At 46.7% G+C, this 13,524-nt stretch overlaps 1 protein-coding gene across 3 annotated transcripts in view; it reads left to right on the top strand.

Moving 5' to 3' along the window:
* The first annotated feature begins 208 nt into the window (after positions 1-208).
* Positions 209-13,524, top strand: part of LOC138493293 (coiled-coil domain-containing protein 150-like) — a 361,270-nt gene continuing 347,954 nt past the window's right edge. The window contains exons 1-2 of one of the 3 annotated variants that reach the window (XM_069620393.1): positions 209-591; positions 8,875-9,044. In XM_069620393.1, coding sequence (XP_069476494.1) covers positions 432-591; positions 8,875-9,044 — 330 coding nt within the window. In that variant the 5' untranslated portion in view covers positions 209-431. The remainder of the gene's footprint in view (positions 592-8,874; positions 9,045-13,524) is intronic. The other 2 variants (XM_069620392.1, XM_069620391.1) reach the window with 2 other exon arrangements.

Here is a 13,524-nt window from a genome sequence, read left to right as displayed (position 1 = left end):
AAATAGGGAAATGAGTAAATATCGTCAAAGGCATGCAGGCCAGCTGCCCTTAAGTAAAGTGTGTGTGGTGGCACCCTTTTACTACTCAATGGTGGGATCACAGAGGACGTTTGGCTGCTAGCTAGGGCCGGTGGCCCATCTGGCCCTGATGGTCATAAGGGGCCATTGTTCTGTCACCGCCCTATGTCAGGCTTAGTGGTCTCCCTTGTTAATTTGAGTTTAACCACTCACAGGCTGGTTCAATGCTTCACACAGCTGCTGGGGAGTCTCTTATGTGAACCAGTGTTGGGGGAACTGATGGCAGTAGAACCACTGGGCCTGTAGGAGATCATTTTGGGCATTGAGAACAGTCAGGAGCGCCTGTCGCCTTTTAGCAGCTTATAATCGTGGGATCTGCCCTCCGCGTGGCTTTAAGGCCAAGTGTCTCCACGATGCCTGCCGAAGGGGACATTGTGGGGGATGGCGACAAGCAATGGAATAACTGCGAATCTCTGGTGGAGCAGATGGATGGCATAGAGAGGATCATCGCCAATATTAAATCTTACACAACAGGGGTGTATAAAGAGAAGGAGCCCAACCCCAAACACTCAGGTAAATGGGAACGATGTATAGGGGAGGTCTGCTGGAGGGCAAGGAACTAGCAGTGGAATGTGGGGCACCCTATGAAGCAGTAGCTGTGCGAGGCAGCCTATGCCACTCTGTGGGATGGTGAGGGTTACCTGATGGAAGAAGGGAGAAGCAGTCCCAATTCTTCCATTGACTATGGATGTCATAAAAGATTGGGGATACTATAGTATGAAATTGCACTTATAATTGGACCATTACAACGTAATGCCTTTTAAGGGTATATTTTGTACAAGTGAAAATCTAGCTTATTACCTGACGATCAGTGGGCATCCAGCGTTGTATGAGCACAAAGCATTGTTGCAAAGGTAGCTTTGCTGCTTTGCAGCACTAGAGCAGTGCTCATCTTTTAGATCTGCCTAACCTTCCAAAGGTTTTCTGTGACCATATGTCACGGTTTAGCATCACCTGTGCACTAAGGGATAACAGTATGGATGTGAAGGCTTCATGCTGCCTTGACCCACATGTTGGATATTTATTTGACATTTGTATGGCGCCTGCACACAAGTGTTTCCAGCCCTACCCTTGCCCTGGAGCATTTCCCCAAGTGGTGCAGATGACCACTGGACACTAGCAAACACATACAGATTGCTTGTAAGGTTGTTGGGGTAGTCTTAGGAAACAGTCTTGAGCTTTGCATGCTAAGGTAATTCGGAAGCTTCATCAGCCACCTTTATCTCTTAGTTTGATAACAAATAACAAGCGGGTCCCTATTGAAGCTCTAGCAGTGAGTGTTGAGGAACGGGATACAGGAGGGAGGATTTGGGCACCCCACCTATTTACTTCCCAATTTACTGTGCAGTAGAAATGTGTTTCTCCAGCATGGGGTTCTCAACAGATTTATGAGCCGTACAATTCCTCTCTAACAAAGGTCTCGGCTCCATAGCGGGGTTAGGGGTTCAAGTGCCCATGCATATCTCTCAACCTTTTTTAATCCCCTGGGTGGATGAAAACAGACAATTTCATTTTGGGGGGTAGGTGGGCAGAGTTCAATTAAGTGAATGGACCTCTAATGAACTTGGTGGGTGAGAGAACTAATAACAAGGTGGGTGTCCCCCGCCAAAAGTGTGTGAGTTGAGAGGTATGCCCATGCCAGCCATGTATCAACCAGCGTGGTTTCTTGGATAGGGTCCCCACCCGCATCCATCCTTGGAGGTAGCTAGCTGTATGACAGCTCGGCTACGTGGCCCAGGCAGGCAGTTGACGGTTTTCCCATGATGGGGCAAAGGAGTAGGGCTGATGGGTATGTCAGTTCCTTACTGGTCTGCTGTACCTTCTTGGTCTCCTCCCACACTGCTATGAAGTCAACATGGGATGGGTGAGGCTAGAAGAACCGGGCCGGATGCTGCAGGCCCTGTGTCATTCACAGCAACTTGCCCACTGCACCAGTATATCCTAAAACAGGGGTCTACAACCTATTCGTCTGTACATTTCTGGACTATAACTCCAATCAATCCTAGGCAGCATAGTCAGTGAAGAGGGATCATGGGAGTCGCAGTCCAAAACATCTGGAGAGCCATAGGTTGCAGACTCTGTTGTAGAGAGAGGCTGGCAGCCTCGCCATCTGCCCCAATTTGGGTAGCCTAACTTATCTGAAATCATCAAAAGAAGGAGGGTGGCTGGAGTCTCCTGTCACCACTGCATGTAGACCACCAATCACTGGCTACATTTCGCCCGAACATGCCGTCCTGGTATGATGTTGCTATTTCCAGATGCCTGTTATTAAAACATCTGAATATTTAGTCCCTGCATCCTACCCACCCCGACCTCCGAGAAATGCAACCCCTTTCCTGATAGTCAGGGATCTTTTACCCTACCCCTCACTTCTCTGAATTATCCTTAAACCTTGGCATTTTGACGGATTGCACAATTACTGCATCCGCCAGGGTGCATTGTTGAATGTCCTCGGCAACTGCTGCCAGCAGCACACTTCCGGTTGCAGCCACTCTGTACAGGATGCACAGGCTCGATGAAGGAAGTGTGACTGACTGTCCAGGTGAGCAAAAGTGCTTCTGCTACTCGCCTGAGAGTTGGCCTGCACAACTCTCCCAGCGCCCATAGTTCCTGTGTGGGTATTAAGGTCGATGAGACTAGGACAACAGGTCCCTTCCAATGCAAAGTATCTTAGGGGTTTTTGGCCTCTGACGTCCCCCAAACCAAAGAAATGTAGGAACCCCAGAATCTTCATCCCATTTCGGACCCATAGCTTGAAAAGTCTCCATGCCAGCAATCAAAAACATCAGTCCCCACACCACTTACAGCTGTGCTGGAATCAGTTTGATTACATGTTCATTTTAATAGCTAATCTCAATGTAATCTGGCCTAGTAAGATCGCTGTCTCTGTCTTCCCTCTGTTCCCCCACCCTTGCCCCGTCGCGCCTTGAAACACTTGTGTATAGGCGCATTATAAATGCCATATCATATCATATCAATGAGGTATGTATGTTGCATTTTGTAGTACAGCGTGTCGACCTCAGAGAAAGGAAAAACGTACTTAGCCTAGTCGGGATTTTGTACTGTCTCTAGTATGAGAACACAGATCTCTGCAACAAGTGGTTAACACACGGAACTATCCCTTTAAGTACTGCTCTCAAAGTGCATTGTAACTTATGTTTTGGTGCGGCATCAATATATTCTCAAAAGAGGTAAACATGCTACACAAATTGGGCAATAGTGAACGCAAAAACTATATGTGCTACAGTGCACAGCCCTCCAGGTGTGCAACACTTATCTGCTTTGTAAAATTAGGCACATACTCCCAACTAAATAAAACAGAGTAACAGATAAGAAGGCCTCTGCCCATTATCGCTGTCCCCACTGGTGAGGTGTTCAGAGCATGGGCATCAGAAGCGGTGTATGCCACATAGAGTTATTATGTTATGTTACATACACTTATTAAGCGCACGTAACGCCGAAAGGCACCTTGGCGCTAGAAGCAAAAAGACAACAGTATTTCCTATAGAGAGTTTAGAATAAAAAGGTTTCCAGTGTCCGACGGAAGTTTAGGTGGTCAGCCGTCACACGGAGAGAGAAAGGCAGAGCGTTCCAGGCCTTGGCAGCGGCCACCGAGAAGGCACAGCCACCCATGCGGGACAGTCTGATACGAGGAGCCAGAACTTGAAGAGCGGAGTGAGATCGAAGACAACGGGCAGGAGAATAGCGTGGAAACTGAGCCTGTAAATATTCTGCCCCTAATCCATAGAAGGCAAAATGGACGATGCACGCGAATTTCAAAAGAATCTGTTTCTCAACAGGTAACCAATAGAGATGTCTCAACAGAGGAGACATGTAGGCTCCAAACGGGGGATGAAACATGGATTTGGCTGCAGCATTCTGAAGAAGTTGAAGGCGATTGATAAGAAAACAAGGCTGAGCAAAATAGAGTTGCAATAATCTACCGCACTCAAAACAAGCGCGGCCACCAGAGGGGCCTGACATTTAACCGGAATAAACAGAAGAACTTTCCGTAGAATACAAGCTTGAAGTTGTCGGTTTTGCAAACAGCAGCCATCTGTTCGTTCATGGAGAGGGAAGAGGTGATTTTAATCCCCAAATTCCTCACAGAGGGTGACGGCAGGGGGAAGGGACCGAGAGATACAGGCCAAAAATCAGTGGTCCAGAAAAGGAACGAAGAAGTGGTGCCAACGACCAAAACCTAGGTCTTGTTACCATTGAACTGTAACCAGTTGGTTGCCATCCATAAACCCAACTCCTCCAGACACATCCTAAGCCGAGCCGCCGTGTCAGATCTGGTGAGATCCAGGCATACCAGAATTTGTGTGTCATCGACATAGGAATAGTATCGAAACCCATAGGATACAATGAGAAGCAGAAGGGACCTAATATAAATATTGAATGATATGAGGGAGAGGTCAGATCCCTGAGGGACTCCGCAGAAGAGTAACACAGGTTTAGACCGAAAAGGAGGACGGGAAATCGACTGAGAGCGATCGGCCAGGAAGGCTGTGGACCATCCTAGAACTTGGCCAGAAAGACCCGCTGCAGCATGACGGGAGATCAGGGTGAGATGGTCAACCATGTTGAAAGCAGCCGAAAGATCTAACAAGGACTGCTCCGACACCACCCTGATCAACCAGGCGGGCAAGGTCATTCAGCACAGAGTTCAGGACGGATTCCGTGCCCCTCTCAGGCCGAAACCCAGATTGGAAGGAATCAAAAAATCCAGAGGATTCCAAGAAGGTAGAGAGTAGAGGAGCCCTACTAGCCAGAGGAGGGCCCTTACGAGTCAATAAATCTTTTCACTTATGGTCATTACTGGGCACAAAGAAAGCATTTTGTGGTTGTGTAACAACAATAGTACCTAGGCTGTTACAATTAAAAAGTAATTTCACTTGCCTAAATATACACCAGTCGACAATGAGAACTACATTTTACTGCCTGAAAAAAACCTTTTACTTCCATCTTCCAGAAGTAGGTAGTAAAACTGCTCCCATTTAAAGATGTATCTGGAGCCCTGGCGGTGAACACAGCATGCATTACAGCATTATGTGATCAGATCAAATTAAGTTGTCAACAACAGCCACTGAGCAGGCTCAAAGCCCTAGCAGCACAATATAAAATATGTTGTGTTATTTACGTTTTGTAAAAACTGTGCACTGGCTTCTTTGCATCAGGCAACCAGGTGGAGACCCTTCCCAGGGTGTGGGCTTAGAGCATAGGCCCCTTTTCTCATTCTCGAGAAACCGCACAATGAAATATGAACACCTAACACATATGGCCAATCAGGTGCAGTCTAGCCAACTCTCCAAATCTACAGACTACCACATTAATGTCAATAATAAGTGACTTAGAGACTATAATGCCTGGGGTTCACCTATTAGCTGCAACCCTCCCAGCATCTTTCTCCCCCACCCCTGAAGGCTGTCTGGTCAGAAGGCTGTCAGGTCAGGTCCTGTTTACCCTGTATACTCACCACATAACACTGGATCTCATGAATGCTATTCATTTCTGTCCTGCAGCTAACTCATGTTTGAGGAAGCTTGGTACTCTAAAGCGGTACCTGTTCAAGCCTATTGGCTGGGTCTCAGGGAATACCTGCTCTTCCCCTAACGAAGGGTGTGTCCATAAGGCTCCCTCCCTCCAGCCTAATCACCAGGGTGGGGGTTGCTCTTATTGCATGAGCTGATATTTATTGTGAGCTTGGCTTCCCCTGGCCTTGCATCGATGTACAGGTTATCCAGCTCTTACTCAGGGTCCCTTCAGGATTCCCTTCTCCCAGCCATACAGTACAACCGAGGACCTGGTTCATCTTAGTATGCCTTAACCTGATCTATGCCTGGACTGTGACCTCAACATCTCTAGCTTTTCCGGGGCCTCCTTTTCAGCAGGACTGCCACTTAGATCTGGGAGGCGTAGTATATTTGTATTTATTTGAAGAATAGGGATGCCAAGTTTGGTCAGAAATGACTTACAGTAACACATTTACAGATGGTGGAAGCATTCCCGCGAAGTCTGCCTGTACAATAACATAGAAAGGAGAACAACGGATGAGCCAGTTTATGAGGCTTACAAAGGTAACATTAACCAAAGGGGGCAAGTGCCTCTAACTAAAGAGCATTATATACATATACACAATTATATTCATTGTCACTGGTGGGAGTGGTGGGGTCATGTAGCGAGGATGGGAGGTGGCTAGGGGAGCTCCATATTTAACAAATAAGTGAAGTTTAAGTCAAGCTTTGAAGAGATCCACAAGAGGCCTGGCTTTGTGTTGGGCATTGGGTTCCAGTAGAGCGGCCCAAGTAAAAAGAAAGAGCGGAAGCTAGAGGAAGCACAGCGTTGGCATGGGGCCATGAGGTTGCTAGCCACTGATGTCTTGAGTAGGGCTGATGCTCACCTATTCATATGTTTTGTCGATTATTCGACAGCATTTGGTTGCGTCGACCAACATATATTGTGGTTAAAATTGTTGTATTTTGTCAGGGCCCTATATACTGATGCAACAGTTACTGTTCGCCTTTCTCAAGATGGAGAAGTCTCCTCCCTCATGCCTACCAAAAGGGGATTAAAACGGGTGTGTGCTAGCACCCCTGTTGTTCAACCTCTATGTGGCTGACATGGGAGAGAAAGTAAGTATGATGTTGATTTTTCTGCCTCGTATTGGAGGGGTGGCTTTACCGCAGATTACTTATGCGAACAACACAGCTCTACTTGACCGCACCCATCTAGGTTTACAAAGAGCTATTGACAACCTTCTCCAGTTCGCAGACGAGAATTGCTTGAAGATCAACCTTGCAAACACCAAGGTTATGCATATTCGGAGTAAAGGTTGACGTACTACTGGGTTTTGTTGGTATATCAAGAACATAAAGCTGGAGTGGGTTAAACATACATCTATCTTCGGCTACCCTTCGACAGTGTTCCTAAGTCCTCACAATATTATGCCCATGCCAAAGCTAAGGAAACGCGACTATGGATGGTACTGAGGGGATTTATTAGGAGGGTCAGTGGAGAGTCAGTAGATGGTTTTTCGGAAGTTTACAAGAAAGCCATTGTACCACGTATATTATATGGTTTAGAAACTGTACCTGAAAATCATGTAGATTGGTTAGGGAAACTCGAAGGAAAAATACTTAGATCACTAATGGGCTCCCCTACGACCGTTCCTGTTGCCTCATTGAGAATGGAACTATGTACTACCTCTTTGCACACAATTAGCAAAATATCCTGTAGTAAGTTACTATTGAAAATAAATCAAGCTAGTGTGACTATGGACCCTCCTGATATATTGTGTATGGCCAAAGAACATGCACATTATCGAATGCACAATAAAGCACATATCGAATTCGGTTGATGCAGTAAAGAATTATGTGGTGAACATCGGACTGCCCTTGATAGAGGCAGTAGACATTGCATTGTATTTCCATAATTTAAAACTCAAGTCACTGGAAGAGGATCGAGTGAGATCTATTGGCATATTAGCGAACAAAAGGCATTACGAGGAGTATGCCAAACAAAGCTTTAAAATCTTAAACGGTGCAGTTACCTAATTAAGGCTTGCTCTTGCACATTCAGACGCTTTATTATGTATCTGCGATTAAATATGTTGCTGGTATTAGATTTTACGGGCTCGTGGCAAAACATACCATGAGAAAAAATGACTGTTGCTCAAACATATAGAAACTAGTAGGCACATATTGACGGCATGCAAGAAGGTAACTGATCTTTAAATTAAAGGCCATGATCGCTTTTGCACATGGCCAAGCAGAATTGCAACAGATCAGTTTTGGTCTATGATTGTGGCAGCAGAGTCGCTTGTTATTACTACAGTGGCGATGCATGTTTGGGAGTGTATACTAGGCATGTTCCTAGTTTCTTCTCCGAAATCTCAATAATGTAATCTGCATAGACCTCTATTTATGCACGATAACTTGAACTTGTTGTATGGCAGTTATGCTTTTATGTCAACATTTCAAATTATTGTTTTTAATTGATTTTTAATTGGTGTGATGATTTGTATGGAAAAGGCTTAATTGTGTTAGCCATATGCAGTAAATATAAAATAAAAAAAGAAGAGCGGAAGCAAGAGGAAGCACAGGGTTGGCATGGGACCATGAGGTTGAGTGCAGCGGAGTATCAGAGAGAATGATACATGGTGTCGCCTACCAGGGGTATCCAGGGGTGTAAGCAAACTATGATACATGAAGCCCTCCTCATTCCCCACAACTCTTAAAAGCAACACATTTGTTATAAAGCACCCATTGTGTTGTGTAAATGTCTATTCACAATGATAAACGCTACCTTCCCCCACTCTTAACACATATTTTATGTCCGTTTCTTTGTTATGTTCCCATACAGAGACAGACATGCTTTAAAATGTACTATATGGACCAATTTTTCAAAATATTCTTATGTGGAGAACCAGCATCACCAACCCAAACCCTCCCCAAATCTTACTTGGAGGTGTTGGGCTTGCTTGTTACATTTGCTCATACTGCATAATATGGGGCCACTTTGAAAAACATTTCCATGGACACATCTGGTTTCCAGTCCACCCTGTCTTAAATGTACCTTTCAAAGGCACCCCTCTTACCACTACCGTTTACAAGTACAGTATGAGGGACCATTCATCTTTGCTTTAAATTTGGTTCAGAGGTTGGCAGGTGTCCCTCCCACAGAGCACTTGACTCTTTCATGTTTTTTGGTTTCATAACTTGTTTTGTGGTGCCATAACTTGTTCGATTTTACTAGTGTTGAATCTGCTATTTATCATGTGTTCTCTTCTCTCAGATCGTTTGCAGCACACCTTGCTTGACGAACACCCGCCGGAAATGAAGACCACCCAGATGGAAGTGATGCGGCTTCGACAGAAGCTCCTTGAGGAGTGTGAGAAGAGCCAGGAGCTGCAGAACAAGAATGAGAAACTTAGCTCTGCCCTGGAAAGGGCAACTGCCAGACAGGTGAGTAGAGAACACTTGTAAACACACCGTTCATACTTGCCAAGCTTCTGGACCATATTACTGGCACCAAGGCTTGTTCAAGTTCCAGGAGAAGTAAAAAAGAACAAAGATCACTGGAGCCCTCCTGAATGATAGACAATGACAGACAATGACAAGTTAGTGTTGGTCTCAGGACTCGTGCCTAGGGGTGGTCCACATTTATTCTCTTAGTGACACAGGCGTCACCGTCATAACATCCCATCCAACCACCATTAACAAACAACAGAATGATAATAACAATGACAACATGTCATCTCTTTATCTTGTAAGTCCTATTCTATTCGAGCTCAAAGTCCCGGGACATCCCAGAGGGCTTCCGCACCATCCGACGTGGGTAAAGGCATGGTGGTCCTTTTTGTGTGATCATCCCTATGTTGTCTTCCTCCCACACTCTCTGTTGCTCTTCTTCCCCTGGCTACTTCGGAGCGAACCTGCTCTTCTCGAACATTACCATGGAATGGTCTAAACCAGCTATGGTTTCTGGTAAGCAATTCCCTACATCTCACTGCAGTGATCATGGACCTCTTCCTGCTGGCAACCATTCAGAGGCTGGTGTCGTGGAGCAGACACGGCTTGTGTTGTGGGTTTCACTTATGCACCAACACTGTAATCCCCCACATCCATTGTGCTTTCAGCCGCCATCTGGAGCTTTCCCAAGTATTTGCTCACTCCTCATCTTCTCTTATCCTCTCGGGATTTGGCTCTTGAAGACGCTTAGACTCGTGTCTGGGAATTAGGGATCACACCTTGTGACCTAGAAAGGCTTCCGTGGATGCAACATCAGTGGACGAGTGTGGAGTGTCTTCATAAATCTCTCTGTGGACCCACTCGCCCGTGGCCAGCAGGCTGTGGTGTGTGGGTGAGAGTCCCTGTAGAATTTCAAGAACCTTATGGAACTCATCTCTCTGAAAGGGTGGCCCATTATTCAGTGAGCTACAAACAGCTCCTCGAATATTGGTATTACGGCAGCAGAATCTGTGGGCTCGATGAACCTCACCAAACGGCACTGTGAAAATTCATCCCTAACAACAGGGAAATGTCTTGATTGTAGCACCAAACCAGGTTCACGCTGGGTGTCCTCCATGGCTCCGTAGCCCTCTCCGTGGAGGCAATAACCGGCTCTTTTGCCTGCAGCCAGGCCACCTGGCACCACACACAGCATGCCAGTGTCTCCTCCACCTTGGCTTCAAGATCACACCTTCTTGCGGAAGCATGGCTTGGTTTTTCCGACCTTTTGGTTTCCGACGAGGGCTAGATCCAGAACCTGCCTTGCAGTTTGAGAGGAATAACCAGCTGGGTGCTCCGTCATGGCCCACTAAGAGCTCTACCATGACCCCCTACATACCCCGGATAAACGTCTGACTTCCACTGGCCGGACTGTAACTTTGTCACCACTTTTTGGAGCCCCACGTCCCTATGGGTAGTCTCAGTAATGTCCTCTAGAGACATGGACCTTGGAAGTGCGGCCCGGGTGACCATGGCAATGAACCCCTCTATTTCGTCATGAGCGTGTTCAGTCCCAGCTTCCTGTCCTGCCAGATGTCTCGACAGGTAGTTGGCAGGGTTGTCGGCCCCGGCCCTGAACAGCAGCGTGGTGCCGTATTCTTGGAGTTGTAGCTGCCAGCGCTCTAGCGTTCTACCCTGATGGGCGGACATTGCGCCCACATCACCCTAATGGGGATGAGTGGCTTGTGGTCAGTGAAGACGATCACCGGATGACCATATTTATAAAGGTGAAAATGTTTTGTAGCACTGCCAGCGCCTCGCTCTCAGTCTGTGACAAATGACGCTCTGTGCTGGCCTCAGCAACTGGTCCCCTGTCCTCATGTCTGTAGACCTTAAGGAGAACGGCACCTAGCCCCACTGGGTTGCGTCAAACACAAGCTCTGTTGCATTGGCATGGTCAAAGTAAGCCATTGATGTATCAGCTACGAGCGTCGCTTTGATGGCTGCAAAAGCGTCTTGTTCCAGTTGGCCCTCACATTCTTGATACTTTCCAGTGAGAACCCTCAGCAGCGTGGTCCGCATAGCCAAGTTGGGGATAAAGCTGCCACAGAAATGTACCATCGCCAGGAAGCTTGTCATCTGAGACAGCGATCTTGGGGGGAAGCGCCCTTAATGTCCCATACTTTCTGGGGATAGGAGGCCATGTTCATGAAACACAAACCTGAAAAAATTTACCCGGGACTGCAGGAAGCAGCAATTCCACGTGTTGAGAGTCAAGCCTGGACATCTGTTCTTGTGGGGAGGCAGAAAAAAATCAGCACATCAGCACTTACATTGACAACCCCGGGAGCACGGCTAACATTCCCCTTATGGTGTGTTGAAAAACCAGTTTTGGAGGACAACTTGGAGCACTGCCTCTTGTAACAGAATAGCCCGACATGCAAGGAGAAGGTCATAATTGGGTGAGTCCACATTCAGAGGGACCTGGTGGTACCCATCCTTGAGGTCAAGTGTCGAGAACACCGTGGCACCCTAAAGATCCGCCATTATATCATTTCGCGTGGGTGTCAGGTGACGTTCCCTGTGAATTGTGCAGTTGGGAAGTCTCATGGCCACACAAATTCGTACGTCCTCCGGACACTTGGGCTGGTTAGCCACTATGTTCAGTGACACCTGGGTTACCGTGTGGACTAAAGTACCTCCATACGCAAGAACCAGTCGGGGAGATATGAGTTGATACTTGCTGACCGGTTATTGGGGCCAAAGGTGGCTGGAACAACAGCACCGGGTCCCCAGGTAGCTGCAAAGGAAACAGAGCAGGTTAGGGACAATACAGTGGGTATGCACAGGCATGCAACACTAGGAAGTTCACCTACCAGTTGGGGAGCTGGAGACAGGCATTGAAGTAGGGGAGGGTGAAGAACTCATGGTTCTCAGGAGATAATCCCCCCTACTCGGTGTGGTGCAGTGTTGTTTTACAGGTAGGGTCCAGCCACCAGTACTGTATGTCCAGTGGGAACAATGCCAGGAGAAGACCCACCAAAGGAGCAACATAAGTATCCAGAGGGATGCAGGAACAAACCAGAAGGCAGTTCAGTTCGAGGCACAAAAGGGAAGGTCCAAGGCAGTTCAATATGCAATCCAAGGTCAAAAACACTGAAGCAATCCAAAGAGTAGATGACCGAATAAGCAAGTTCAAGGAAGTCCAAAAAGCAATCCAAATGAGGGCCTGATTCATAACTTGGCGCAGTGAACGTGCTAAAGCGCACGATTCACTGCACCAATTAAGGACACCCAGGCTACACCAGTATTCTCAAGTGGGCCTGGGCCTCCTCGCACCTTCAGGATTGCGCCTGCTTGTTGTAACGGATGCAATCCTGAAATCTCGGCAGCATTTTTGTAAAATAACGACATATTCGTTATTTTACAAAAATGCTGCCGAGAACACAGGTTTATATGAACACTTTCCTATACACCAACGTAAGCAGCTTCAACGTTGAACCTACTTACTTTGGTGTATAGGAAAGGTTCCATGCGTTAAAATCGCATCAAAAATGGCCATTTACACAAAAAATGCAGCAAAAAGACTGTGGTTTTGCCGCTGCAATCCATGTAAAGGATGCGGGGGACACCCTCTTAACTCCCAGACCGATTATACCATTTAAGGGAAGCGGGGGACTTGCCTAGGCAACCGCTGCTCCTCTTAAATGGGGTACACTGGGTCAAACCACAGCATTTCTGCTGCAATTTCTTGTAATGGCGACATTTTTGCCGCAATTTTATTACTGCATACCATAGGAAAGTGTTCATATACACCCGTGTAAAGGAAAGCGTTCATTCATTTACACCAAAGTAAGCAGCTTCAATGTTGCAGACTACAACGTTGAAGCTGCTGGCTTTGGTGTAAATGAAAGTGTTCGTATACACCTGTGCGGTGTATATGAACTCTTTGGTGTAAAGGAAAGTGTTCATTAATTTACACCAAAGTAAGCAGTATCAACGTTGCAGACTACAACGTTGAAGCTGCTTGCTTTGGTGTATATGAAAGTGTTCATATACACCACATGGGTGTATATGAACGCTTTCCTATACACCAAACAAGGCTTCTTGCGGCACTCCTCCAGTATAATGGCACCAAAATGGTACTGTATATGTGCATGATTTTAGCGCACATATAAAACTGGAGGAGTGCCACAAGAATACCCTTCTAAAAAGCCAGGTAATGAATGTGGCGGTTGCTAGGTTGGTTTCCAACCCATCCTTGCATCCGCCACATGTATTCCGAAAGTGCCACATTCCTACCGACTTCGGAAGAATGCACCACCTTCAGAATAAGACCAGCTTGACAATAGGGCCCTGAGTATAGCCAAGGTCAGGTACCAGGAAGACAAAACGTAGAAATATGCAACGAGGAACGCTAAACGCCAGCCGGGAACACAGCTGAGAAGCACTGGGCACCATGCCAAGCATTCATTTATGCTCATTGCCGTGGTAA

Source organism: Ambystoma mexicanum, chromosome 10 (genome assembly GCF_040938575.1).
Source record: "Ambystoma mexicanum isolate Mex_15411 chromosome 10, UKY_AmexF1_1, whole genome shotgun sequence".
Taxonomy (NCBI): domain Eukaryota; kingdom Metazoa; phylum Chordata; class Amphibia; order Caudata; family Ambystomatidae; genus Ambystoma; species Ambystoma mexicanum.
The sequence above is the reverse complement of the archived record's forward strand: the minus strand, read 5'-3'. Positions and strand labels throughout refer to the sequence as shown.